This window comes from Dermacentor silvarum, chromosome 1 (genome assembly GCF_013339745.2).
Source record: "Dermacentor silvarum isolate Dsil-2018 chromosome 1, BIME_Dsil_1.4, whole genome shotgun sequence".
NCBI classification, from domain to species: Eukaryota; Metazoa; Arthropoda; class Arachnida; order Ixodida; family Ixodidae; genus Dermacentor; species Dermacentor silvarum.
Genome location: NC_051154.1, coordinates 115,643,372 through 115,669,067, shown reverse-complemented (window position 1 = coordinate 115,669,067; position 25,696 = coordinate 115,643,372). Strand labels below are relative to the sequence as shown.

The window sequence follows — 25,696 nt, the reverse complement described above, 5'->3', positions numbered from 1 at the left end:
GAGCCTGAGGTGTCGAGAAAATATTGTGACACAAGGATTAAAGTAACAGTGAAATCTATTTACAGCTGATATACAAAAGACAGGCAGCGCAGGCAAGTCCCTAACGTCGTTGTCTTTTGACACCAGCTCGCGCCCTCCTTCCTCCACCTTTTTCCCAGCGTTGTAACATATGGCCCTCCGGCGTGGAAGCACGGTCCCGGTGTGTCTTATGTGGACGAAGACTGGTAGTGTTTAAGGCGGCCAACATGCATGACGTCACGTGGAATTAACCCCCGTCTGGGAGTTAACCGGTGATGCGGCCTCTATCTCTCGGCGAACGATGCGCACAATGTTCTCGGACGCGGTCGGGTGAGGCACGGAATGGTCTTCGCACGATGATGTAGCGGCTGTATTTGGAAGACGGGTATGTATACTGATGGACAATTCGACGGCCTTTAGCTTCTTCCAAACGTTTGCATTCACTTATGATGTGGTCGATGCTCGAGCAGTTCTTGTACGCGAGAAGGTTAAAGGCGTCGTCAGCTGTGCCCTTCAGCACATGATTCACCTTTTCATCTTCCGGCATTCGCTCGTCCACTTTGCGGCAAAGGGCAAGAACGTCTTGAATATACGTCACGTATGACTCCGTTGACGTCGGGGCGTGACTTCCAAGTTCCTTCTTCGCGGCTCGTTGTCGTCCAACTGTCCTTCCAAAAGGTCGACGAGCTTTTTCTTGCATTGCTCCCAACTCGTTAGCTCCTCTTCGTGTGTCTGAAACCAGACCCTTGCCGTGCCTTTCAAGTAGAAGATCACATTGGCTAACATAAGGGTCTGATCCAACCTGTCATTTTCTCTTGACACGCTCGTACAGCCTGAGCCAATCTTCGACGTCCAGGTTGTCGGCACCCGTAAACGTGCCAGGGTCGCGTGTTGTCCCAGCGTTGTAACAATGTCTACGCTGAACAGCGGTGACAACACCATGTACAAAGACGCCGGGGGGGACCAGACGACGCTCAGGGCTGCAGTGGCTGCTGTTGACACTGCGACGAACCTTACGTCTGTGATGACAATAGCGGATGGCAGCCCGCCAAGCATGAAGGAGATTGAACTTCAAGACATCCGCTACGCGCAAGAGTGTCTCTTTAGCATTGGAGGTGCAATGCGAAGCTGTTGGGCACCTAGCTAGTCCTGGCTTTTGGGCTAGGCTAAGCACTACCAAGTGTTCCCCAGCTTTTCCCGGAATTTATCGCGAAGTGCGGCCTCTTCTTCGGGAGTACGAACTTTCTTTGGACGTCCCATGGCTTCTACTGATCGAGCGCCGCCGCGCACACGCTTTAATAGCTGTTGCCTCAAGGTCAGCGCATGCGCAGATGCAATCGTTATCACGGCGCATGCGTAGATCTCGGCGCGGCGGCGGAAACCGGTTGCGCGCAGTGTCTCCGAGCTGCTGCCGAGCTGCTGCCGACGCCACCCGCGTTTCTCCAGCACGAACGCGGAAAACACGTTCACTGTCGGCGCATGCGCAGTATACAGGCGGTAGGTTGGGCCAGGTGTACCCACTCGAGCACGTCCTCTGCCTGCCATGGTTACAGCTGCGCCGTACAAGGATTACGACCAAGCGGTGGGAAAAAATTGGCTCTCGTTTAGCTTAGGTTAAACCTAGTCGAGTAGCGATAGCTACAGACCCCCGGCTGCGCTTAGGCTTAGACACCACCATCCACACTGTTAGACACCATCCACACTGCGGCCTCGACTATGTCTGCGGTGACGCGAGCTCTCCTCTCCTATGCTCCCCGTTGTCACAGCTTCGGAGCGCGCGGTGTGACGTCATACAGAGGGTGCAGCAAGCGCCCATCGGCTAAAATCCCTATATAGGAAAAGTACCGCCATCCTTTGATCAAGGCCACTTCTCTCTCTCTCCTGTATCTTCGATTGGACGATGATAGCGCGTGCTTTCACTTCTTTATATTTTCTTTTTTTTCCGCCTTAGAGCCATGTTGAAAGTCACTCTGCGCAGCCGCAGTCGCTGGCGGCGGCCGCGGCGCGGACCCGGCTTGAAAGCTTCAACGAGGACTTTCTATGGGCGCCACCGTCGACTTGCTTTCGCAAGCAAAAGTAAAGAAAAGAACAAGCGCTTTAGGAGAGGAGACGGTGGAGGAAAGAGTAGATGGCGGTACTTTTACTATATAGGGACTATATAGGGAATCACCTCTGCTTACTCAGGAGCGTCCCCATTAGATTCTGTGGCAGTCGGGCCAGGTAGCATGACGTCATGGATAGGAGTGAACAGGCCTTGTGCTATCTAGGGTGTGATGGACGAGCCGAGTTGCTGGAGAATCGAGGGCCGTGGTGTGACTTCACAGTACAGCCTTGGCTCAAAGTGCGGCGACGGCGAAGAGGCGAAAACCTGGCGTAATGTATCTATCGCTACAAAATTCAAGAAACAGCAAAACAGATTCTACGCTCGATGATATCCGAGAACCGTCATATACTACCCAGGGGATTGCACCGCGGATCGTACAATCGGTACACAAAACACGATTTGGCTTCAGCCTAGCTGGATACATCGAATGCAAGTGGCGAGCATACATCTCCAAAAAGGTAAGGGAGACTCTCACCAAAGAAGATGATGGAAATGCAGCAGAAGCTAACACCATCGCCAACTGCACGACCTGCAATACAGGACGACCACCGACAGTCTGCCATTAGCTCTGGCAGTGCCGGGGCTTCCAAAATACCAGGAAGAAACAATGCGGCCGTGCATCCCCTCACAAAGAGGGGATGATTACACCCCAGGCAGACAAGTCTTCCGATGCCTGAGGGTCTTCGACCTGGAAGCCGGACTAATCGGGTTACTGTAAAGCGTCAAGCCCCTTCCCCTTCACTTAACCCACTAATAGTCCTTACGGCATATAGAACAAAGTGCCATGCCCTTGGAAATGTATTATTATTATTATTATTATTATTATTATTATTATTATTATTATTATTATTATTATTATTATTATTATTATTATTATTATTATTATTATTATTATATTCAAAAAATCACCTGAAACCTGCCAGCAATATTTTGGAAGTATATCAGCAAACGCTCTAGTAAATGTGAGGAGTATTTTAGCCGGCTCGACGGCAGTAGAATTGACGAATAGAAGCAGAATAGAAGTCAAAGCAGTCTTAGAATGTTTTGTTGCCAATTTCTCATCCTTATATAAAGCTTCAGGTTTCAACGCTGGCGTCAGTCAGCAGTACATGCCGGTTCCTACATCTAGTGCGGTTTGTCTGAAAAAAAAAAAAACTCATCAGAGAATGCCTTAAGTGCTTGAAGCCTTCCCTATCCCGCGGTCCTGGTGGCATTTCTCCCGCCATTGTAAAAGTTAACGGCAGTATATTTGTGCCAGTATTGACATCTATACTTAATATTCTTTGAATATTTTCGCTTTCCCTCCCATTTGGAAAACGGCTCGTGTTATTCCTTTTTAAGCCTGGCTGTAAAACGGATGTGTCGAATTATCACCCGACTTCTGTGCTATGTGCCACGTCTAAGGTTTTTGAGCTTGCTCTTCACAACATATTGTTTTTTAATCTGAACAAATCATTGATTCCGAATCAGCATGGATTTCTCACCGGCCGCACCACTATCACAAATCTTGCAAGTTTCATGACGCAGATGTCCGCGCCGGTACTTGAAAGGGGCAAGTTGACATCGTTCACAGTGACCTTAGCAATGTTTTTGACGTAGTCAGCCACTCACTGGTTCTGATCAAGCTTACGCGCTTTGGTGCTTGCTCGTTAATTGGCAGTCTATTGCGCAGTTATCTTCTTAATTGATCATGTTGTGTTAACGTCAATGGTCAAATGTCTTCTTTTTACGTGGCAACTAGCGACGTCTCAAGTATCGGTATTAGAGTCGACCATCCTTTTAAAAAGTTTTATAATGACGTTTTTTCCGCTATTCGGAATTCTTCGTTCCTTCTATAAGCCGATGACATCAAGATTTTAAAGGAAATTCATACTGTTGATGACTGTCGCATCCTGCAGTCTGACCTGTGTTCTTTTTCTTTATGGTGCTCACCTTGAATGCTGACTTTCGCGCGCACGATAGCAACCATTTCTTTTTCTTATTCTGTAGATTCTGTATCATTGTGTGAGGTCCGTGAGATCAATGATGTCTGTGTACTTTTTTATACAACGTTACACTTTTCTGCTCACACTAAACGTGTGGCAATGCGGGATATGCGCTCTCTTGGCTCTGTTTGCAGACTCTAGAGCTATTTCAATTTTTCTACCACGTTCCGCCAAGTTGTACACAGCAATCAATCTTCCTCAACTGAAATGCGCGTCGGTCGTCTGGAATGGCATTTCTAGATCCAACAGTGACATTATAGATCGGGTCCAGAAAAAGTTTCTAAGCATATAACATCCCCGCTTGCTAACATGGACACTGGACCTTGTTCCAGCACTGTTGGATCATTGTCATTGTCCTTACTTCAATGCCGACGTAATCATGCTGACCTACTGTTTCTCTTTAAACTCCTTCACGGTATCCTCACGCGCCCCGAACTCCCCAGTTATATCATGTTTCGTATTCCGCGCAAGATAGACATTTCTATGTTCCTGCCTGTCATCACCAACACTCAACTATCCACAGAATACAGTCTTTATGCCACCCACTTTTATGATCTTGATATTTTTCACAACTCGCTGTCATTGTACTTTTCCGAGCTTTGCGTTTTTGTGCCATATAGCTTCTTCTTCCTTCTTGGGTTTATCTGATAAAATCAGTTCTGATTATGAGGCACGCCGTGGTGGAGGGCCCCGGAATAATTTTGACCTCCTGGGGTTTTTTAACGTGCACTACAACGCCAGCAGAAAGGCGTTTTTGCATTTCACCTCCATCGAAATGCGGCTGCCGCGGCTGTCATAGCTTCACACATTGCTGAACTTCACCTTGCGGCATGTATGTTAGAGCACTGCACGGGCCGATTTTTTCAGCCCGGGCCCGGCCCGGGCCCGTTTTTACGTTGGGCGGCCCGCCCGAGCCCGATCAAAACTTTTATGGCGAGACCCGGGCCCGGCCCGGGTCCGGAAATAATCTACGTTACCCGCCCGGCCCGGCCCGCCACCCCTTTACCTTAGGCCCGAGCCCGGCCCGAGCCCGACTCGAAACCGGCCCGAACCCGGCCCGAGACCGAAAAATAATGTTTTTCAGAGTTGAGACACCCGAGAAAAACTCGCTGCACGTTACATGCACACCACCAGAAAGCCCGAGCCCGGCCCGGGCCCGCGTCAAAAAACCCGAGCCCGGCCCGGGCCCGAGTCAAAAAGCACACGCCGTGCCCGAGCCCGGCCCGAGCCCGTGAAAAAACTGTGCTACCCGGCCCGGCCCGGCCCTCGGGCCGGGCCGGGCTCGGGCTTTCGGGTAAGCCCGAGCCCGTGCAGTGCTCTAATGTATGTATACACTCTACTTTCCGAAGTTGTTTTTTTTTTATTGGTCGTTTTATTTTTACTTATATTCCCCTGCAGCTTTTTTTTTGTTTTGTTTTTTCATAGCGTATGCCTGCGCCAGCACTTAAACCTTAGGTTGTTTCCGGGCACGGTAAATAAATTATTGATTGATTGGTTATTAATATTGTTATAACATCGTTGTCACCGTCGTCATCATTTAGTAATTCAATTTAAGGGAGAAACAGTAGCTATCCCCGTGCGTGACAGAAGTGACGCTCGAAGTCCATGCGCTCTTGAGATTGCTCGAAACGTGGCAACCTCGTAACGACAGTAAGCTGAGCGAGTTGGTAAGCATTCACGCTTTGAAAAGTGAGGCGAAGAAGCGCCCGTGTGAGACAACTCGCCCATATACAGCTTTCGATTCTTCTATAGTCTTTTAAGTTAGTTGAGGGCTGAATTGGAGTAACTCATTAAATTACTTTTTAATGTGGTCGCTCTTGTATATATGGTTGACAGGTCGTTGCCTCAGTCAGAGATTAACTGGTCGTTAGAGATTAACTGGAGCGCCGTCTTACCTTTAGTCGCGTGGTAGCGAATGCGAGCGTACTCCCAATTTTGAAGTTATATTTAGACCACCGTGATTTAGACACGGTGTAATGCGTAGATAACTGGAGGAAAATTAGAGTCACAGAATGGGTTCTAAGAGAAGGGAAGCTCAGTCGAGGACGGCAGAAGCTTATGTGGTGTGATGAAATTAGGAAATTTGCGGTGGCAAGTTGGACTAAGCTAGCCCAAGGTATGGATAATTGGAGATCCCTTGGAGAGGCCTTCATCCAGCAGAGGACGAACAACAGGCTAGTGGTGACGATGATGATGGTGGTGGTGGTGGTGATGATGATGATTTAGACACAGGAATGATGAATTGCTTCTTATGGTCCAGGCGTACCGCATCAACATTTGCGGTAGCATGTATACCGATTATCCTTCATAAATATTGTATGCTTGAACCGATGTCTTATCGACCCATCGCTCATAGACCGCGTACGCGCACCTGTCCATGAACGATGGGTTCCGCTGTTTTCTCCACAGCATGCGCAGTACTTTTTTTCTTTTTCTATCTTTTTTATCGCCACTGTGCTACTTTTCCGTACAGTGTCGCTGTTTCTGTTGTTCTGTTTGTTGCTCACGCGGCCGTGATTTTGCGGCACGTAACTTTTCAAACCATGGAGTATTCTTCCCTTCGTTTCACGCAAATGCCTGCGTCGCGGCTTGTGCATGCAAGAAACTGCCGCCATTAGAAAAACCGAGCAAAGCGCGAGAGAACGTGAGCGAGAATTGAGTTTCCCATCGTGCCTAAGCTGGTGAATGGTGAAAGCTTTTTTCTTCTCTTGTTAAGAAAAAGAGAGAACTTTCGCAGAGCGTAATAAAGCAATTGTTTCGGTGCTTGAAAAAGTTTGTTCTCCAGAAACAAGGAACTATTACAGTGTCCTTGGGTTTAACTGATATTCACGTCATTTTGCGTCCCGGAACAAAATAAAACTTAATCAAAATAAATCACTTATAACACAGCTTAGTTACGAACCTTTCAAAGAGGCCGCTTCGCTTTCACAATGACTAAAGCAGTGAGAATTGCAGTCGTATAGAAAGGATGTCACAGCGAGCTAAGTTTTATACTTACATATTTATTTTTCCAATCAAAATTCGAAACGCGGCAGTACAATAAAGCACCACCGAAGGAACGGCATGTTTGGAAACACAAAGGATTCTAATTTATATCGCCTTTTCAAGGACAATATTGGAAAGGCGGCGATGAAAAACGCTCTCCTGAACTAATAATTAAAAAAGAGTTCCCTCGACGCAATCACGTATTTTTGTTAATGTACAGGGACAAGCACAAAACCTCAACACTTCCGGCACACCAGGCGTCACTGTGTTTTCGTGGGATCGGCGGTAATTGTGGCCGCCTTCTAAAAGAAAAAAAGAAAACGTTCGAAATTTAGCAAAACATTTTTTTTATTATCTTAGCAGCCAGATCATTGTGGTGGCTTAGCTTTTATTTTATATCGCTTGGTGAAAGCGGCTAATATGATTTCAGCAAAAAACGTATACTCTCTCGGATTACGGTGTGTACAAAGTAGCTTTCTCTCAGTTTCTCTCTCTCTCTCTTATTGCTGTTGTTCATTTGAAATTATATAAAACAAAGTACATTCAGTGACATACATAGTTAAACATTATATCGCTTTGCGTCTACAAACACAAAATGTTCACGGCGGACGCGTTCACAGAACCCCTGAAAGGTAAAGCGGCGCTATCGCAGTTTCCGTCAGAGTCCTCATAAATTTTCGTTGCGAGAAAAAGGCGGTGCGCTTGCACGAGCAAGAGCACTCATAAAGTACTCATAAGCAAATATAGTGTTCTGAACGGCTGGAAGACCGTCATGAATACGGTTCATCTATACGGGGAAAGCCTTTTCCGGATATTTCGGCAGCCCCGCATTAAAATGGAAGCGCCGGCGCGCACGCCGGCGCCCAAGCAGGCAAAGATTCTTATTACGTGTTCTTATTATTTTTGTTGTTTTTATGGTTCTAATATGGTAATTTCACAATCCTAGGGGTTCTGACTTATCTCTCTGGCACTAAGCAAGGAAAAAATATTTTTTACTCGTAATTCTTTAGGCATTTCACATTCTACTAGCCTGCGAATGACTCTTCTTGCGTGGCTCTGCATGGCATCGCGAAGCGAATATGATTACTCGTGCCTGCATATACCCGCCGACACACATGCTGGCATAAAGAAAAAAAAAAGAAGAATTAGCGAGAAAAATAAATGGCTCGACGTTCTCGTCCGAGCTACCATTTCTAACGAGACCGCATATCAGACGCCGTTACGTTACAACATACTGCCGGTCGTCGTTTGATGGCGGTATCATCCTCCTGTACAGATTCGCCCGGTAGTTCATTCTACGCAGCACAGAGGTCGACGGCCAAGGAGAACATCACGCATGCGCTCCGTTCGCTCATTCGTCAGTGCTTTCGTCGTAGCTTGAAGGCAGTGCTTCAATCAAAACTTTTTCACCGGTGGATACGAAGAGAGATTAATAAGCGTGACTGCGCTATGTAAGATTTTGTGTGTTTTGTTCGTTTGTGCCCTTTGTCGTCCGAGCGTGCTGCAAACACAAAGAACACGGCGACCGCCACGGAGTGGGATAAGCGCAGACTCATATAAAACATGTACTTTGTCGACATCTCTTTTCGTTTCTCTTTTTTGTGTGTGTGCTTCTATGGTGTTTCTATTTCTCTTTGCCTGCGAATATCAGCTTTCGTGCGCCTTTGCAATCTTTGCTTCCGGAACCCTTCGCACGTTGCTTTGCTTCACTATGTTTATTGATACTGCCTTCGCTAGTTGCTCGGGGTATGATGATGGTGATGATGATTGTTATTATTAAAATTAATATTATTAATATTATCATTATCATTAATTACCACCAATACTGTCAGCTTTATGATGCAGGTTCCACACGCGTTACGCAAACGGTGCAAGTTGACGCTATTTACGGCCACCTCAGGAAAGCCTTTGACGTAGTCTATCAGCCCCTACTGCTCGAGAAGCTTGCACATTGTGGTGTTGAAGCTGCTATTCTATAGATCTGCTACGCAGCTATTTTCTCAATAGGTGCTGTTTCATGAGCGTCAATGATAAATCTTTGTCTATGAGATATCTAGTGGTGTGTCCGAGTGTTCCGTCTTAGGTCCTCTTCTCTTCTTAATTTTCGCCAATGACATTTCTTCAGCAATCCAGAAGTCTTCCTTTCTCCTCTACGCCAATGATATCAAAAGTTTAGATACCCAGTAATGAGCACTGCCATGCTTTGCAATCCGACCCATTCTAATTTTCCGAATGATTCCAATGAAACAGGCTTGCTTTAAACTAATTCAAAACAAGGATTATGTCATATTCGCGTAAAACCCATAATATTGTCTTCCCTTGTGATGATTATACAGTATTGAACAGGTTTGTTGAAATAAGCGATCTCGGTGTGCTTTATTTATAGTAATTTCTTCTCCGGCCACTCTATAAGCGCCTATCATCACGAGGTCTGCGTGCACTCCGTTCCGTCTGCTGGCTTACAAGTTACTTCCATACCCCACTTGCCTTCCTCAAATGGTTCGCATCCACATGTCTTCCATTACTTGAATACGCCTCAGTGGTGTGGAATGGCATGAGCAATTCAAATAGCATATTAATTTAGCGTGTGCAGAAAAAAAAAGTTCATGACTGTATATAAACATAATTTTCTGCCCTCGTGCACCAAGAACCTTTTGAAGTTTGAATAAACATCCTCCGCTACTGTTACGTAGCTGCAGATGTATTCTCTTTTTGTATCAAATTATCATAGAATTATTGCATACAAGAATATACTAGTTTCTGCTTCACTGCGCGTTCCGCAGAAGACTACCAGGGAAACACAAGCCCTTCCACGTTTCTGCCTTTTTCAGTAGACACTCACCTCTCGACAATACGGAAAGTTTATATAATGGCCATGTTCTTCACCTTCACAACATGTTGCCTTCCTTCTATTCCGAGCTTCGCACTTTGTCAGGAGCCTTCTTTTAGCTGACTCCACTCCTATCTTCTCATACTTTCTCCCTCCTTTCGCATGTGTGTTTATTGTATAAAGTATGCGATTTAGTTTTATTGATTGATTGTTCCTTATTATGTGCTTGTTTATCAGGATCTTCTTGTTTTACAGTCTATTGTCATGTATCTTTTAGTCGTAGTTCATTGACCATTTTATGATTGTTGTTTTTGTTTCTTTGGGCGCGAGTATTTAGACCTGTGATTTTTGCTAGGCAAACAAAATAAAGATTGATGATGATGCCTGTAGTTATTATTATTTATTATTAATAATATTATTATTATATATTGTATTACTCATTTTTTGCATTCTTGTAGAAGAGCGCCTCCCACATACCGGCGGAATTTTGGAAGTATATTCGCAAGCGCTCTAGTAAACGTGAAGATTGTTTTCGCCTGCTCGACTCTAGTGGAGTACAAGTCCAAGCAGTTGCTCAAGGTTTGGTGCCAATTACTCATCCTTATATAAAGCTTCAGTTTTCAACTCTGGTATCACTCAGCAGCCTTCACGGTTCCTACATCTAGTGCTGTGCTGTTTGATGAAAAGCTGATCAGCGAAGGCCTTAAGAGCTTGAAGCCTCCCTTATCCTGTGGTCCTGCAGCATTCCCTCCGCAATTGTAAGAGATTACGGCAGTATATTTACCACAGTATTGACATCTACATTTAATAACTCTTTGAATGCTTCCACTTGCTTTCACATGCTGAAAACTGGTCGTGTTTTTGCTGTATTTAAACCAATGTCTCGAATTATTGGCCGATTTCTCTTCTCTGTGCGACGTCTAAGGATTTTGAGCTTGCTCTTCACAACATACTGTCTTCTACTGTGAAGAACTCATTGATTCGGAAATCAGCATAGATTTCTCACCGGTCACTCTACTATCACAAATCTGGCAAGTTTCATGACACACACATGTAGGCCCCTCCCCTTTCTTAAAAAGGGAAATAAGAGTTTATTAATTCATTCATGAAACAGATCTCCGCTCCGGCTGGTACTTCAAAGGGGGCAAGCTGACACCATTTACCGTGACCTCAGCAAAGCTTATGATGTAGTCAGCCACTTACTGATTCTGATCAAGCTTACGCGCTTTTTTTTGTTGTTGTTGTTGACTCGTCAATTGTCATGCAGTCTCTTGAGCAGTTATCTTCTTCATAGATCATGTTATGTTAACATCAATGGGCAAACGTCGTCTTTTTACACGACAATTAGCAGCGTCCCTCAGCGACCAGTATTAGGACCACTCCTTTTCTTAATTTTGATTTATGACGTTCTTTCCGTTATTCGGAATTCTTCTTTCGTTCTATTTACCGATGAGATCAATATTTTTAAGGGAATTCATGCCATTGAAGACTGTCGCATCCTGTAGTCTGACCTGTTTTTTTTTCTGCATGGTGCAAAGATAACTTCACTTTAAATGCTGCTAAGACTAAAGTCGTGACTTTCAAATGCAAAACAGCAATCATTTCTTTTTGTTATTTTGTAGATTCTGAACCCTGGTGTAAGGTCTGTGAGATCAATGATCTCGGTGCCCTTTCTGATAAAACCTTACACTTGCCTGCTCAGTGCGGGATATGCAATACGGGGTGTGCGCTCTCTTGGCTCTGTTTGCAGACTATCGAGGGAATTCAATTCTCTTACACCGTTCCGCAAGTTGTACACAACAATCTGTTTTCCTCAACTCGAATACGCGTCAGTCGTCTGGAATAGCATTTCTAAATCCAACAATGACATTATAGATCAGGTCCAGAAAATTGTTCAAAGCATATAACATCACCGCACTGGGGATTAACCAGGCCTGATATGGGGGCCATGTGTTCACATGTGCAATGAGGTAGCGCTCGGCACGAGATCAGTGTTGAATAAATAAGCAGAGGAGTGGCAGACCTAGTCGACGAGGAGGAACGTGTTAGGTCAAAGGGACGCCCACATTTCTTCTGAGGTATATATCCTGATTGTGCGCATGGAAATGAGCTCGTTGACACAGGGGTAAAGTGAGGGCTCCCCAATTCTGCTTCCATTTCAATCCAATTTTCGGGACCAGATGCTACCGATATGTTACATCACGTCGTGCGCGTCACTACAGCAGGTTACTGGACCCAGCCAGATCAACGTCGTCGCCGATTGCACCTACTTCATCCATAATTTGCATTTCGCACAACACACAACATTTGGAGAAGCCACGCAAGCTTTCTCTATGGAGTTAGACTTTGCGTGGTCTTTATTCAACACCTTCGCCAGCTAATTCTGACACTGATTGTGAGAACTGCACAGTGCTGAATAATATTGATCTCGTGTTTTGTGTTTCGTGAGAGAGACAGTCAACGGCTGCATCTATGGCGCGAATCAACAACTTGGTTTTTTCTCAAAGTCTTCTTTTAGCTCAAAATGTTCTGCTTGTTAAGCCATGAAGGTCATTGTGGTTTTTCTGAGCGGCAGCGAATTTGATATGTGTCCTCAAGAAATGCTTCCAGTTTGTTTTCCTTTGATCAAGCGCATCATGTATCTCACCTCCCCACTCATTTCTTTTTCTTTTTACACGTGTCGCGATGCCTGCCGTTTTTTTTTTTTTTTTGCTTTTTTTTGCTTTTTTTCATTTCTGATTTACAATTTGTCGCTAATACTATATAATGCTGCACGTTTCATTCTGTTCTTTTCTATGTTTATATATTGTCACCCACTCCCCCTGCAATACCTCGATGATTGAGGGTGTCAAAAATGAAAAATAATAAATAAATCTACATTCATTATCATTCACTTCATTTCCTTTCTTTATTTTTGTTGTATTATATATATATATATATATATATATATATATAAAGGAAGTGGTTCTTCAGATCCGGTATTTATTAATTTGAAGAAAAAAAAAGTGCAGGCCCACGTAGAAACGCAAAAGCCAACAGTAATTTTTTAAAAGATGTGGTGATGAGGCACGCCATAGTGGAGGACTCCGAATTAATGTTTACTACCTGGGTTTCTTTAATGTGCGCCCAATGTACGATACCGATAAGTGACGTTTCTCTATTCTATAAAGCATGGGGTATGCCTCATGCTTTATAGAATAGAGAAAACATAACTACTTAGTTGCAAGCTTTATTTAGCGTAGAACATGTTGCCTGCACTTTCGTATGCGCATTACTCATCCCCTAATGCTGACCATTCTAGTCTGCAACCAAAAAAATTACAACAAAACACCGATAAAAATCAAGGTTTCTTTAAAACGCAATCACTCATGTATACATCTTAATTGCAATGTTGAATGGTACGCAGAATAGTAAGGAAAAGCAAGGACGTTATGAAAAGGCCTATATCACTGGGCGTCCTTCATGACCAGACGCTCAAAGAGTTACTGTCTTAAATGGTTTCGCAGCAGCTAAACAAAATTTGTCAAGGGAAATTTCTTGCATCTTCGTATCGCTGCGATGTCGCATGCATCGCATACTTGTTCGCAGGCGCGGATCCAGGGGGGATGTCCGGATGTCCTGACCCCCCCCCCCCCCCTCAAATTTCTGCATCGCCCCCTCGCTGACAGGGGGAATGCCCTGTTGCAAATATATATATATATATATATATATATATATATATATATATGGCCACCAGCATTCTTGAAAAGTATTTTTCGCGAGTACCAGTGATATCAGCCATGTAGAAGTAAAGCTAGCTCGCTCACAAGCTTAGCTGTTTTCTGTACGGTTGTGGTGTCGCCAAGTTGCCGTAGTTATTTTTTCTCATGAACGCCTTGGACCTCCTGGCGCCGGCCGTGCCTTACTCGTCTCGTCGGTGGCGTCGAATGAACGAGGGGACGTCCCTTTTGCCAAGCACGCCGACGTCCGCGCCAGCGCCTTCGCACCTGATCAACTTAGTTCCCCCTTGTGGTGTCATCGGTTGCCTCAATGGCTGTCATTGGTTCCGCGACCAACCTGCTCAATGAAAGAGATCTCTTTCTGAAGTGTTCATATATAAATAATAACAACTAACCGCTAAACTAAGAACTACGCATAGGCAACTTTTTTTAACTGTAGCACTCACAGTTATCACAGCGATCACAGTTACACGTTGACAATATCCAGCACGAGCACAGTACCGTTCGTACGCTACAAGTTTTTCATTGTAACTTCGCAGTTTTATTGCCGTACATTAAGCATAGGAGGCTCAAAGCCGCCGGATCCGTTTGTCTAAGTGTGCGTTCTCGCGGAGCGGGGCGAAGCCTCGAGCAGCGGCTGCGAAGTGGGGTAGCGTGACGTCAGCGGCCAACGGCAGCGCGCTGGCCTAGGATGGCGTCGCGTGGTGCAGATGCGCGCCTTGTGTAAAAGGATGACGTCGCGTGGGAAACAAAACATGAAGACGCTGGCTCGCGCTCTCGGCTACTACGCCACATCGGTCTTCTTGTATATGGCGTTGTGAGTCTTAATACGCGGTGATTCGCATATCGTAAACCACCAGCGTAGTGGTTTCCGCGTTGGAGCTCCAATGCAAACGAAGGTATCTCAGCCGAACACAAAGAATCTCCTTAAGGAAATCGAGGTGTCCCAACAGAACTCCAAAGACGGACCCGTGCTTACGCATTTATAACGAACCTGCAACACATCATACAAAATTTTATTTTCAGAAACAATACAGGCTAGACATACCGGGTGTTCAATATTAAGCTTTATGTTTTTTTTTTAAATTAGGCACTGGGAGGCACGTGAAGGCCACCTGCGCAAATGAGTTATGTGGCCAGGGGGACACAAAGTGAGATGATAATTGTCGCTGTCAGCAGCCGAATTAACTGAAATTGAATAATGAACTTTTTATTGACTGCAGTAAGTGTGTATGTTTGTATTCAAAAGTTAGAGGCAGTCATGTTTCTACACAGTTTCACTCCAAAGAATTCTTCTAGCATGTCTGTGCTCCGAGATATCAAACTCCAAATTTTTATTGTCGTTCGCATGATTACGCATGCAAGAGAGGTACGGCGCAAAGCTCCTGCCTGATGTGACGCGGCTGTTGCGTGCGGCGTTTAGTCTGACAACGGGGCGGAGGCAAAGATAATAACTGTCCCCCTTCCCCTCACGGCTGGCGAAAAAAAAATCGAAGAATCCGTAACCGCTGTCGTAACACGCGACCACGCAGCCTGTAAAGATGGCGGCAGCTGCCATGCCGAGATAATGGCGCGAGCGGAGAAGCCGGAGGACAGTGCGCGTGCGTAATGGTGACTAGACGACCGGGCATGGTCCTTGCCTGGGTTACGCAAATAAAGTGACTGCTTATTTCCAAGTATTGTAAGTTTTATTGAAATCAAGAGCGACAACTGCACCATTAACAACAGAAACCTCTTTAGCTATGCTAACGAATATTTCATACTGCCGCTTTAAGTTTGGTGTTGTCATGCACAAATCTCATGAAAACACTTCACCCATCAAGATGTCAATGCCCTGAAGATGTTAAAAATGCCTCCTTTCAACAGCAACGCAATGCATAAACCGCTCTTGCGTCGAATTTGGAATCGGATATCTCGGAGAACGAACACGCTAGAATAATTCTTGCGACTGATACTGTGTAGAAACACGACTGCCTCTAAGTTTTCAATATAAACATATCCACTCACTGCAGTCGGCCAAAAGTAATTGTTCAATTTTAGTTAATTGAGCTGCTGACAGCGATAATTATCATCTCACTTTGTGCCCCCTTGGCCACATAACTTATTTGCACAGGTGGTCTTCGCGTGCCTCCCAGTGCCTAATTTTAAGAAAAGCATAAAGCTTAATTTTGAACACCCTGCATTATCAGGCACAGCCGCCAAGCACATGGCTATATTGGGTAACGTCCTTTTCCTATATGCTCGGAGAAAACGATACCTGGGCCGCTATTTTTTAGCGATGCCTTTAAAGTGATAATGCCTTTTCGCGCTTATCGCGCTTTGTCAGTGGTCAGAGCGACGGTCCCCTTACAATATCAATGTTGATAACGCGAGCGGACCGTCGCTTTGACCACTGACCAAGCGCGATAAGCGCGAAAAGGCATTATGACATTAAAGGCATCGCTACAAAATACCGGCCCTGGCTTCGCTACAGGTCTTCTTCCTCTTTCTGGGGTTTTACGTGCCGAAACCAGTTCTTATTATGATGCACGCCGTAGTGGAAGGCTTCGGATTAATTTGGACCACCTGGGGTTCTTTAACGTGCACTACAACGCAAGCACACGGGCGTTTTTGCATTTCGCCTCCATCGAAATGCGGCCGCCGCGGCCGGGATTCGATCCCGCAATCTCGTGCTCAGCAGCCCAACGCCTGAGCTGATCACTGAGCCACCACGGTGGGCTACAGGTGTTGCTCTTGCCGTATAAAACGTGGGTTTATCATGAGCAGAAACGGTGAATTTCGGTAAATGAGAAAGGCAACTATCATCATCATCATCATAATTGAAAGAAGCTGACCCCCCCCTCAGAAAAAACCTGGATCCGCCCCTGCTTGTTCGTCAGTTTGTCTGCTCTGGCAAAAAGCGCGAACTCGGCCGACGTAGTTGGCAAATACAGAGAAAACTCAACACCCATCAAAGTGGCGCCTGGTGGTCTTGTTTTTCCACTTAAGTGAGCAAACGTTTCACCAGGAATGATGCGCCGTTGCTAGTTCAAAAGCCAGTGTCAGAGGGAAAGGCCCAGCAGTGCTTGTAACTAATTTAACAAAAAGAAAAGTAAATAAAAACCAACAAATATGCATTGTGCGCACTTCTCCTGAAGATGTAGAAATCTTCTAAGAGCAAGAGAGTATCGGTGATGGAAACAGCTTGCACGGCGAATGCAAAACGCGCCTCTATTCGCGTCCTTGTTTCTGCCAATGTGTGTGACCGAAGTTTCATGATTTTCCTGTTCCGTGTTGCAGTGAAGCCGGCACAAGTGCGCATCAAAGGATCGCGCAGCCCGGTGTCGGCTGACGTGGAGGCCGTGATCGAGTGCGAGACGACGGGCTCCCAGCCTCCAGCCAACATCAGCTGGCGGCTGGAGAAGACACCCCTGAGAGAGGCCCAGGTGCTGGCGAGGGGCGCCAACGGCACGGCCAGTTTGCTCCGCTGGACGCCGCGGCCACAGGACAACGGCCGCCGGCTCATCTGCGTAGCCCTGAATGACCGTTTCCCGGAGGACGGCATCGACGACGTCTGGCCGCTTGACGTGCACTGTGAGCCTCTGGACAACAAGATGCCTGTCGCGTGCACTGTAAAACAGTGCGCACGAGGGTGTCTTGGTGTCGGCGCATGATTTTAACTTTGTCTTTCGTGATTCATTACGCGTGAATCAGTATGCAGACAGACTGCCGCAGGCTCACCGAGCCCGTGCGCACTTCCAGCCGACTCCGTGTTACTGGTAATTCTCAAATGCAGCTCCATATAGCACACTCAGCGCGGGGCACTACACTCAGAAGTGTGCATGCGCAGTCTTTAGTGAGCCGATGTTTTCCGAGGCAACTTCTTTTGACAGCGCGTTGCTTGATGGGCTGCCGGCTACTGCACGTGCTTGTTCTTCCACTATTTAGTTTAACGGCCCAGACACCACTTTTTTTCCGTGCTCACGTTGGTTTCGACGGGAATTCAGGGCGCAGGCTCCTTTCCCAAGCGTATCACCCCTGAAGGAAGCCGAACGCCAGGCCGGGGTACGCTTGTACCCTTTTGAACCAGTGGGTGCCCGGTGGCGGTGGGAATCGAACCCACAGCCTCCCGCAGCCGTGGCCTAGTGGTAGAACACCCGCCTCGGCTGCGGGAGGCTGTGGGTTCGATTCCCACCGCCGCCGGGCACCCACTGGCTCAAAAGGGTACAAGCGTACCCCGGCCTGGCGTTCGGCTTCCTTCAGGGGTGATACGCTTGGGAAAGGAGCCTGCGCCCTGAATTCCCGTCGAAACCAACGTGAGCACGGAAACAAAGTGGTGTCTGGGCCGCTCCCATGGCGGTCATTTCCCATGTGGCCACAGAGAGAGAGAGTGGCCGTGGTGGCTTAGCGGCTTTGGTGTTGCGCTGCTAAGCACGAGGTAGCGGGATGAAATCCCGGCCACGGTGGCCGCATTTCGGTGGGGGCGAAATGCAAAAACGCTTGTGTCCCGTGCATTGGGGTCACGTTAAAAATCTCCAGGTGGTCAAACTTAATCCGCAGTACCCCACTACGGCGTACCTCATAATCATATCGTGGTTTTGGCACGTGAAACACCCAGAATGTTTTTTTTATTACTTCAACGAATGCTTCAAATGGTCAGATCGCACGTACGAAAACATGGCCACAGAGAGTACAGACGTGAGCAGCCTTGTCTAGAACGCGGGAACGGCGGCTTCCGGGGCTCTCCGGAGCCAGCCAGTGACGTCTAACGGTAGTTGCTGGGCCCAAACGTGCCCAGCACCGACCGTTAGACGTCAGACCCAGCAGCTAGCGTTAGACGTCGCTGGCTGGCTCCAGAGAGCCCCGGAAGCCACCGTTCCCGCGTTCTAGACAAGGCTGCTCAAGTCTGTACATGAGTCAACACATAGCGCTTAGTATTGTCCCTTCTGTTTGTGTGTCTTTGTGTGCACGCTACAGCCATTTGAAAATGACCTACCAACAACTCCACATAGCCACTCTCTCCGATTTGACGACCACCTTTAATTAATGATTCTGTCAATCGCCAGGCGAGCTTTAAGTTCTTCTAAAGTGCAAAGCAAATACGTCCCTTATCGCATCATTTGGGCTCTTATAGACTGCATCAATCGTCTTCGCTCTGCAGAGGAAAGTGCAGCTAGTGGCGGCGCTGCCTATAAGGCACCACAGCCCGATGCTCCAACCATTAGGGCGCAATCGCGCGCATACTACTCTCGCGCCAACGCCTACTACCTATTTGAGACAATTGGCGTGTACGTGAGCCCCAGTTGCTATTAGGCTAAAGATGCAGGAATGAAACGAGCATACAGTAAAGCTTACGGCTGCCTTTCGCGTCGTACTTCTCCCTGCATGCACTGCTCCCCACCATTTTTCCCCCCGCAAACATAAAATCAAACATCGCCTTCGCCCCTGTGACATAATTACGTCGACGTTGCGCAGAGGGCTTGCGCCAGGACACAATGTTTGCATTTCGGCATAGCTCGGGAACACTGTAGCGCATAAACATAAACATTGCTTGACATTAGAGTTGTGACCTGTGCGGTGTATAAACATAAGAATTGAAGTAAAGCACACGTTGCAGACGATGACGATAAAGACATCTGTACGCATCGCATTATTTTTATAGCATTTCATTTACCACTTCACGAATGCTTCACTTCACACAAGTTCCATAGTGTGCGTTGAATCTGTATAAAACTGAGATTCGCTTTTCATTGCCTTAGCAGCTTGGAAAAGCGTAATCGGTATACATACATTCTAAAAAAATGAAACGTTAGCTGATTTCATGACAGCTACATTGCTTGCCGCAGCCCACGAGAGTGCTTCAGAATAAATGTGCCACATTTGGCGGAAACATGCTCCGTGAGGTGATCATACATATTTGCAAATAAATTTTAAGGCGAAAGCCTTTAATGGCTCATACTCGCGGCGTCCGACCGTCCGTCCCCTAGAACGGTGCCAGCTGTGGCCTCTCCCCCTTACATTCTCTCAGCAATCACGTGATGGCACAGCGGCGCCTAGCAACAGTTGCGCCACCACAGCTGTGTCCCCTCCCCCTTACACTCTCTCAGCAATCACGTGATGGCACAGCGGCGGCGTCACATGCAATGGCCTCCGGCTTTCACCGAACACACTTTGGAATTTACAAAGTGTCGTTCAATTCGTTTGTCATATGCAGAGTAGTTAAATTCTACTAATTAGTTTTGTCAAGTAGACATGCCGTGCACTTACCCAGTGAGGCATAAAAAAAGTGTGCTTATTTTATTCTCGCATATGCCTAAAGCATGTTTCTTTAAAGTTTCGTGCCATCAATATAGCACTTATGGCACAGATTCTTAAGAAACTTTAGCGTTATAACTATGCTTTCAATTTTGGAGTGCCTATATTTAGGCCAACGTCTTTCAGGCCAACGTTTTTTTTAAAAATCGATGCCTTTCCGTGTGTTACGCCACAAAATGTAAGCAAGCGATGGTTCTGAACGAAAAAAGAAAGCCTACCGCATACGGGGAACGAAGCAAATGCTAATTTATTGTGAATAAGTAACAATTATTTAATGAAATTGTTTAGACGAACGTGCCATATGGTTATGAAAAAATACACCCGCATTTTGACAGATTCTCCATTGCTGTGCAAGTGCGTTTCTTCCGTTCATAATGTAAAGTTATTCTCAGGAATTAAGGACAATATAGAGAGCGCAGCTTGGCTGCAAACTGCATGGGTTGCACAGTTAGCTTTAGTATTTGAAATGTCTGTGATGACGCAGGCAGTGACATTGGGCACCATGTGGGACCAAGAAGCGAAGTGAGCTGAGCTAGAAGAAAAACCAGAACACCCTGGGCGCCAGTATCGAACCATCGAGCACACATTCACCTCATCAGCGAGTTCGATCGCTGTGCGGTGAAACTGCTTGGCCATGGCCGGAGCAAATGCGTCGGCTTGCCGGCAGCCTTAACATGTGTATATGTAATTTGCTGTTTGATTCTTGGGGTGCTATGCAGGATGTGCCGAGTTTCTCGTTCGCACGAGTTTTACCCGAGTTTGCTCGATGGCAGTCAGTGAACGGAGATAGCAAGGAATGCGCAAGAACAACAGGCCAAAAGAAATGTCGAGATAAAGCCGCGTATGACAACATGCACGCACCCTGCGGTGCGTTTCAAGCACAGAAGACTGCGCAACCAAACGCGCCAGCGCCGCGTGTTGTTATCAACGTATTATCGCAATTTAGCAATACCATGACTGTCCCGCTGTCTATCTGCACACTTGCCGTGAGCCGCTTGCCACGCCTTTCTCGGGCGCGTCAAGGGCGTGCCTCCTCTTTCGGGCATTATCTTTCTATCCTCCGTCGAATGCGAACAGGGCACATGCTGTGCATTCTTGCATCTACGCTTTCCTTCAATCGCATACTTTAAAATACAACAAATAAAATAACGAACAATTTATTTCTTAAAGTATCGGTTTTTCGTTTTGAATGCTGTAAATTTCTGATGACAAACGGAGATCGAGCGAATTACTAGATTTTACACTTTTTTGCCGTGAGTGGCGACAGTGAGGTGACAGCTTGCAAGCGGATACATTCTAGAGGGTCGCACGCACGAGGGAGTTCATACAGTGACAAGTCGCCAGGGGCGCTGCAGTGCTATTCTCGATACCACTGCAGCGAAGTCAGTCATGACAATATTCTCGAAGTCAGTCATGACAAGTATCTGACCATTCCCTGTCTATTAGAGGAAGGGCAACGCATCGCCGTGGCATGGTTGTTCACCGCAGGCGCTTCACTAAGGCTATTAAGGCCGCCGCTTTACCAACGAAAAACGAGACTCTCCATAGAGAGGGGAGCAACGGCTATCGCTGCAAAATGGCTGTACGCTACCATGTATACTTCTGTGCGCGAAGCCTCCGTGATGCATTGTGAAGAAGAGCGAGCTACGCAGCGTCACAATTAATTTCTTTTCATCGCTCGCCCAGTGAAGGTGCCTCTATGTGTATGTACGCAGTATTTTGAGTGTGTTGTGCACTCCAAAGTGCTTGCGGATTGTTTGTTCTGGTGCTAACAGCGATCGCGGATGGATATTGTAATGACACCACAAAAATCGCATTTTGGCAGGTGAGGGCTCTAGTGTGCAGTTATGAAATGAGACTTGGAACGCAGGAAGGTGTTGCAACTGTTTAGTGTGCAGTGCTTCCGATGAAGAAATGTCATCGTAAGGGGTCTAGAAAAGCGGGCGATACCCGACGCTGATCGTGTTAGCGACGCTACCGCTCCGATACATAGCCGATGACAGATCAGTCATCTCAAATGACAGCTGCGATACGTTGTCGTTGGAAAACACTACGCACTCCTCAGCATCGTTGTCCACCATGGCGCATCGACACCTTGCAAGTAGCTACAGTGACGTGCCGATAATTATTTGCTGTGTGCTACATCGCCACAGTCCAGGCAATGAAACCATGTTGTGGGGCCATCACAGCCCGAGAAGATATACGTGTATGTATAAGCCAGTGATAGTCGGCGCTCAGTACATCACCGATGACACTGCGTTGTGCGTGTTTTATCTCGGCGGTCAAGATTGTTGGTGCCTCTCTGCTCAGCACCGTGTCGCTGTTGCCGAACAATAAGTTGGGCGTGGCTCAACTGTGGTGGGTGCGCGCACAATTACATGCCTCGCGTAGGGCGTGACCTATGGTTTTCATTGGCAAGCGAACTCGTGCCAAACTCGTACATCGCGAAACGCTCCCCGAGTTGAACTCGGGAACATGGCAGCGGCAGCAGCAGCCTGTGTCATCGCATCCAGCGACAGCAAGCGTCAGTAGACCGTCTGGACCCGTTCACCTACATGACTGACATAGAGTTTCAACGTCATTTTCGCCTTTCCAATACGTCAGTGCGCTGGCTGTGTGGCGAGTTAGGCGAAAGCTCTCGTCTACGGAGACAGCGTGACGGGCAAATTATGCTTTCGGAGCACAGATTGGTGTGACTAGGCTGCAGAGGAAGAGTTCGTTCGATCGATTCGGCTCTCTTCGGCTTCAAGCGCCGTGTGTTCACCATGTCCCAGCGCCAGGCCAGGTTCGGCGGTGTCATCGGAGTACTGGGGCACCTGCGAGCACCTGGGGTTCAACCCGGACAAACTAACCTGTGAAGGCCGATTGGTGCACGGGAAGACTCTGAATGGACGCCAGGCTGCCTTCCGGTGCAACAGGTGCCGAAAGCAGTCTTTGCAGTTACACGGTACCGCTGCATTGTACGGGCAGAGAGGCGAAGGAAGTTATTTCGCCAACACGGACCACCTCAGCCGTCCAAACGTCCACCGCTTTAGGCGGCAAGTGATTTGGCTCACGTACTGCGTGAGCAATAGCGTAGATGTGTGGCTGTTGAAGGAGATGACCAGCGACTTGTTTGCTTTATCCAAGCACGCCATCGCCGACTGGAAGAACTACACCCGTGAGGTCCTGATGGACGAGCTGCTGGCGCGACCTCCACTCGGGGGCCCCGGGAAGATAGTGCAATTTGACGAGTGCCTTCTTCGCGGCAAGCGAAAGTACAATCGAGGCCGCCTGATGAAGGGCGACAACGTTTCACCGAGCCGCCAAAATTACGGAGATGTTAAAAGATCGTGCACCGTGGGTCTTCGGCATGGTCTGCGCTACCACGGGAGCGCTGTGACTTTTCAAGGTCGACCGACGATACGAAGCCATTATTGCAGCTAATGCTCAACCAGGGGGCTTTATTCGCAGTAACGCATGGGTCGCATAGAACTGTATTCGAAATTTAGTGAATGCTAACGAGGCGAGCCTCAATCTGCTCTGGGAGACAGTCAACCACAGCGTGAAGTTTGCGGGCCCCATGACGAGCGTTCAAACACAAGAAAATAGAAATTTATTGTCAAAAAGTGAATCGCCACCTCGTCAGCGGTAGTGACAGAGTAACTGCACCGCTGTTGGAGTCATTCCTGGCATAGATGTCGTGGCAATCAATTAATCGCCACGTACGCTGCGAAGACCATTTCTTGCGGTTGTTAGAAGCTATCGTTTGGCGCTAGCCCGTCTGAAGGTGCATCACAAAGTATAAAAAAAATAAAGTGTAGTTTTCTTGTATGAGCGCTTTCTGGCATTCTTGAGTGCTTAGACGGTAAGCGCGTGGCAAACCATTACTGCGCTTGGCAGACGCTCACTCGTCTCGCAGCCTTCCTTTAGCGCGAGCAACGAGAGATCTGTTGAAAGCACAATGTGAAAACGAGGCGCACACCAATCTGTGCTCGGAAAAGGGAGCGCAAGCAGGTAGCGAGCCACACCAATTCAATCCAGAGGAAAGAGAAGGAGCAACGAGCGATCTCTTGAAAGCGTAGTGCGAAAACCAGCGCACACCGATCTGTACTCTGAAATGCTCGCGCAAGCACGTAGCGAGCCACGCCAATCCAATCCAGAGGAAGAAAGAGGAGGGCGAGCGGTATAACGCGAAACATATTAAACGGCAAATTAGTCTAATACGCATTCAGTGCACATCTTGTAAACATTAAAATGCTTATAACCCACAATAATGTGACTAATATTATGGTACTAAATACATTTATTTGATAACATGCTTGTGCCTATAATTCACTCGGTGGAACGACAGACAAGTGAAAGAAGGTACGACCATGCACCGACCGTATTATCACGTGAGCCCCAGTTTGTCAACCGCCCATATGGCAACGCCCAAGAGATGATAGCCACCCAGAGTGAATCTAGATAAACCAATGAAACTGGAGGCGTGCCGACGGACAAACTTTGTCTTGTTCTTTCATCTTGGGGCGTCGCCAGAGCTCGTGAAGATCCCGAGTTTAGCCAAACTCGGCGCATCCTGCATAGCACCCTTGTGCCTGCGTTATGAAAATCGCAATTTTTGATCATTGTTTGGTCGTTTCTAGGCACGCTGTTGCAACAAGCTGAAAGCGGAGTGTTGGAAGCTTTTGCCGACTCTCAGCTGGTACATTCCAACCAATACCGTAGTTCTTTCGCAAAGTGTCGTTCTCTGCGGAAAAATACCTCCAAAGCTGGGCCGGTATTTTGTAGCGATGCCCTATGCTTTATTCTATACTAGTCATCATCCACCACTCACGGCCGGCTGATCGCGTTGATAACGTGAGCGGACCGTCGCTCTGACCCCTGACAAAGCGCGAAAAGCGCGAAAATGAATTCGCATCGGAAAGGCATCGCTACAAAATAGCGGCCCTGGACACTTCCCATGGACTCCCACGGATATGCTAACATTCGCCACGCCACTTGAAACGACATTCCGGCAGTGATAGATACCATCCGTATAGGCGTGTCTGATGTATTTTTTCCGGACATTTGCGGGAATGATGTGATTGGTTAATAACTAAAAAAACACCGCTTTGTTCTTTTTTTTTAAATAGAAACCGAGCCGGTTTCTAGCTCGCGGCTGCTATATGGGCGCCATTTGTTGATATCCCTACTTCGTGAAATCGTTGCTTTTAGAACTCTCGTAAGACGTTGGCACTAGTAACGCCCAGTGACAATCAGAAGCCACTAGCGAGTTTTCTGCACGTATACTACCGAAATGCGAATTGGCCAACCATACTGGAAATCGTTAGAGTACTGGCCGCATAGCAAAACGCTAAATGCAGTTTTTTTTTACGGTGCTCTCATGAACTCCCTACCCTAGTCCTTTGGTGTCCGCCGCTGGCGACAGTACGTATCACAGGAACCCGAGAAGCTTATGAGAAGTTTATGCGAGAAGTTTATGAAGAAATAAAAGGCGCTCAGTGCCATGAGTGGATTCGAATTCTGGTCCCACAGTGGTCACTTGGACGTTCTACCTCATAGCCACTCCACCAATGCTAGATCAGAGAATATTGCGCCTATTGAGAGTGCAGTTGCGCCGCTAGCTGCTACAATTGGCTGAAGCTACGCCGTTCCGTTTACCTGTGAACTATCACCGAGGAAAAAAAATCTTAACGAAGCCAGCGGCAAAGCGCGAGAGGTAGGTTACGAAAAAGAAGAAAAAAGTAGCCGTGTCTCTCCACTTCATACCGTGAAGCGC

At 47.1% G+C, this 25,696-nt stretch overlaps 1 protein-coding gene across 1 annotated transcript in view; it reads left to right on the top strand.

The window, feature by feature from the left end:
- The first annotated feature begins 928 nt into the window (after positions 1 to 928).
- The window catches only part of LOC119454698 (hemicentin-1-like), an 88,963-nt gene continuing 64,195 nt past the window's right edge, over positions 929 to 25,696 (top strand). The window contains exons 1-2 of the mRNA XM_049666843.1: positions 929 to 1,133; positions 16,921 to 17,214. Of these exons, the coding sequence (XP_049522800.1) occupies positions 929 to 1,133; positions 16,921 to 17,214 (499 nt within the window). The remainder of the gene's footprint in view (positions 1,134 to 16,920; positions 17,215 to 25,696) is intronic.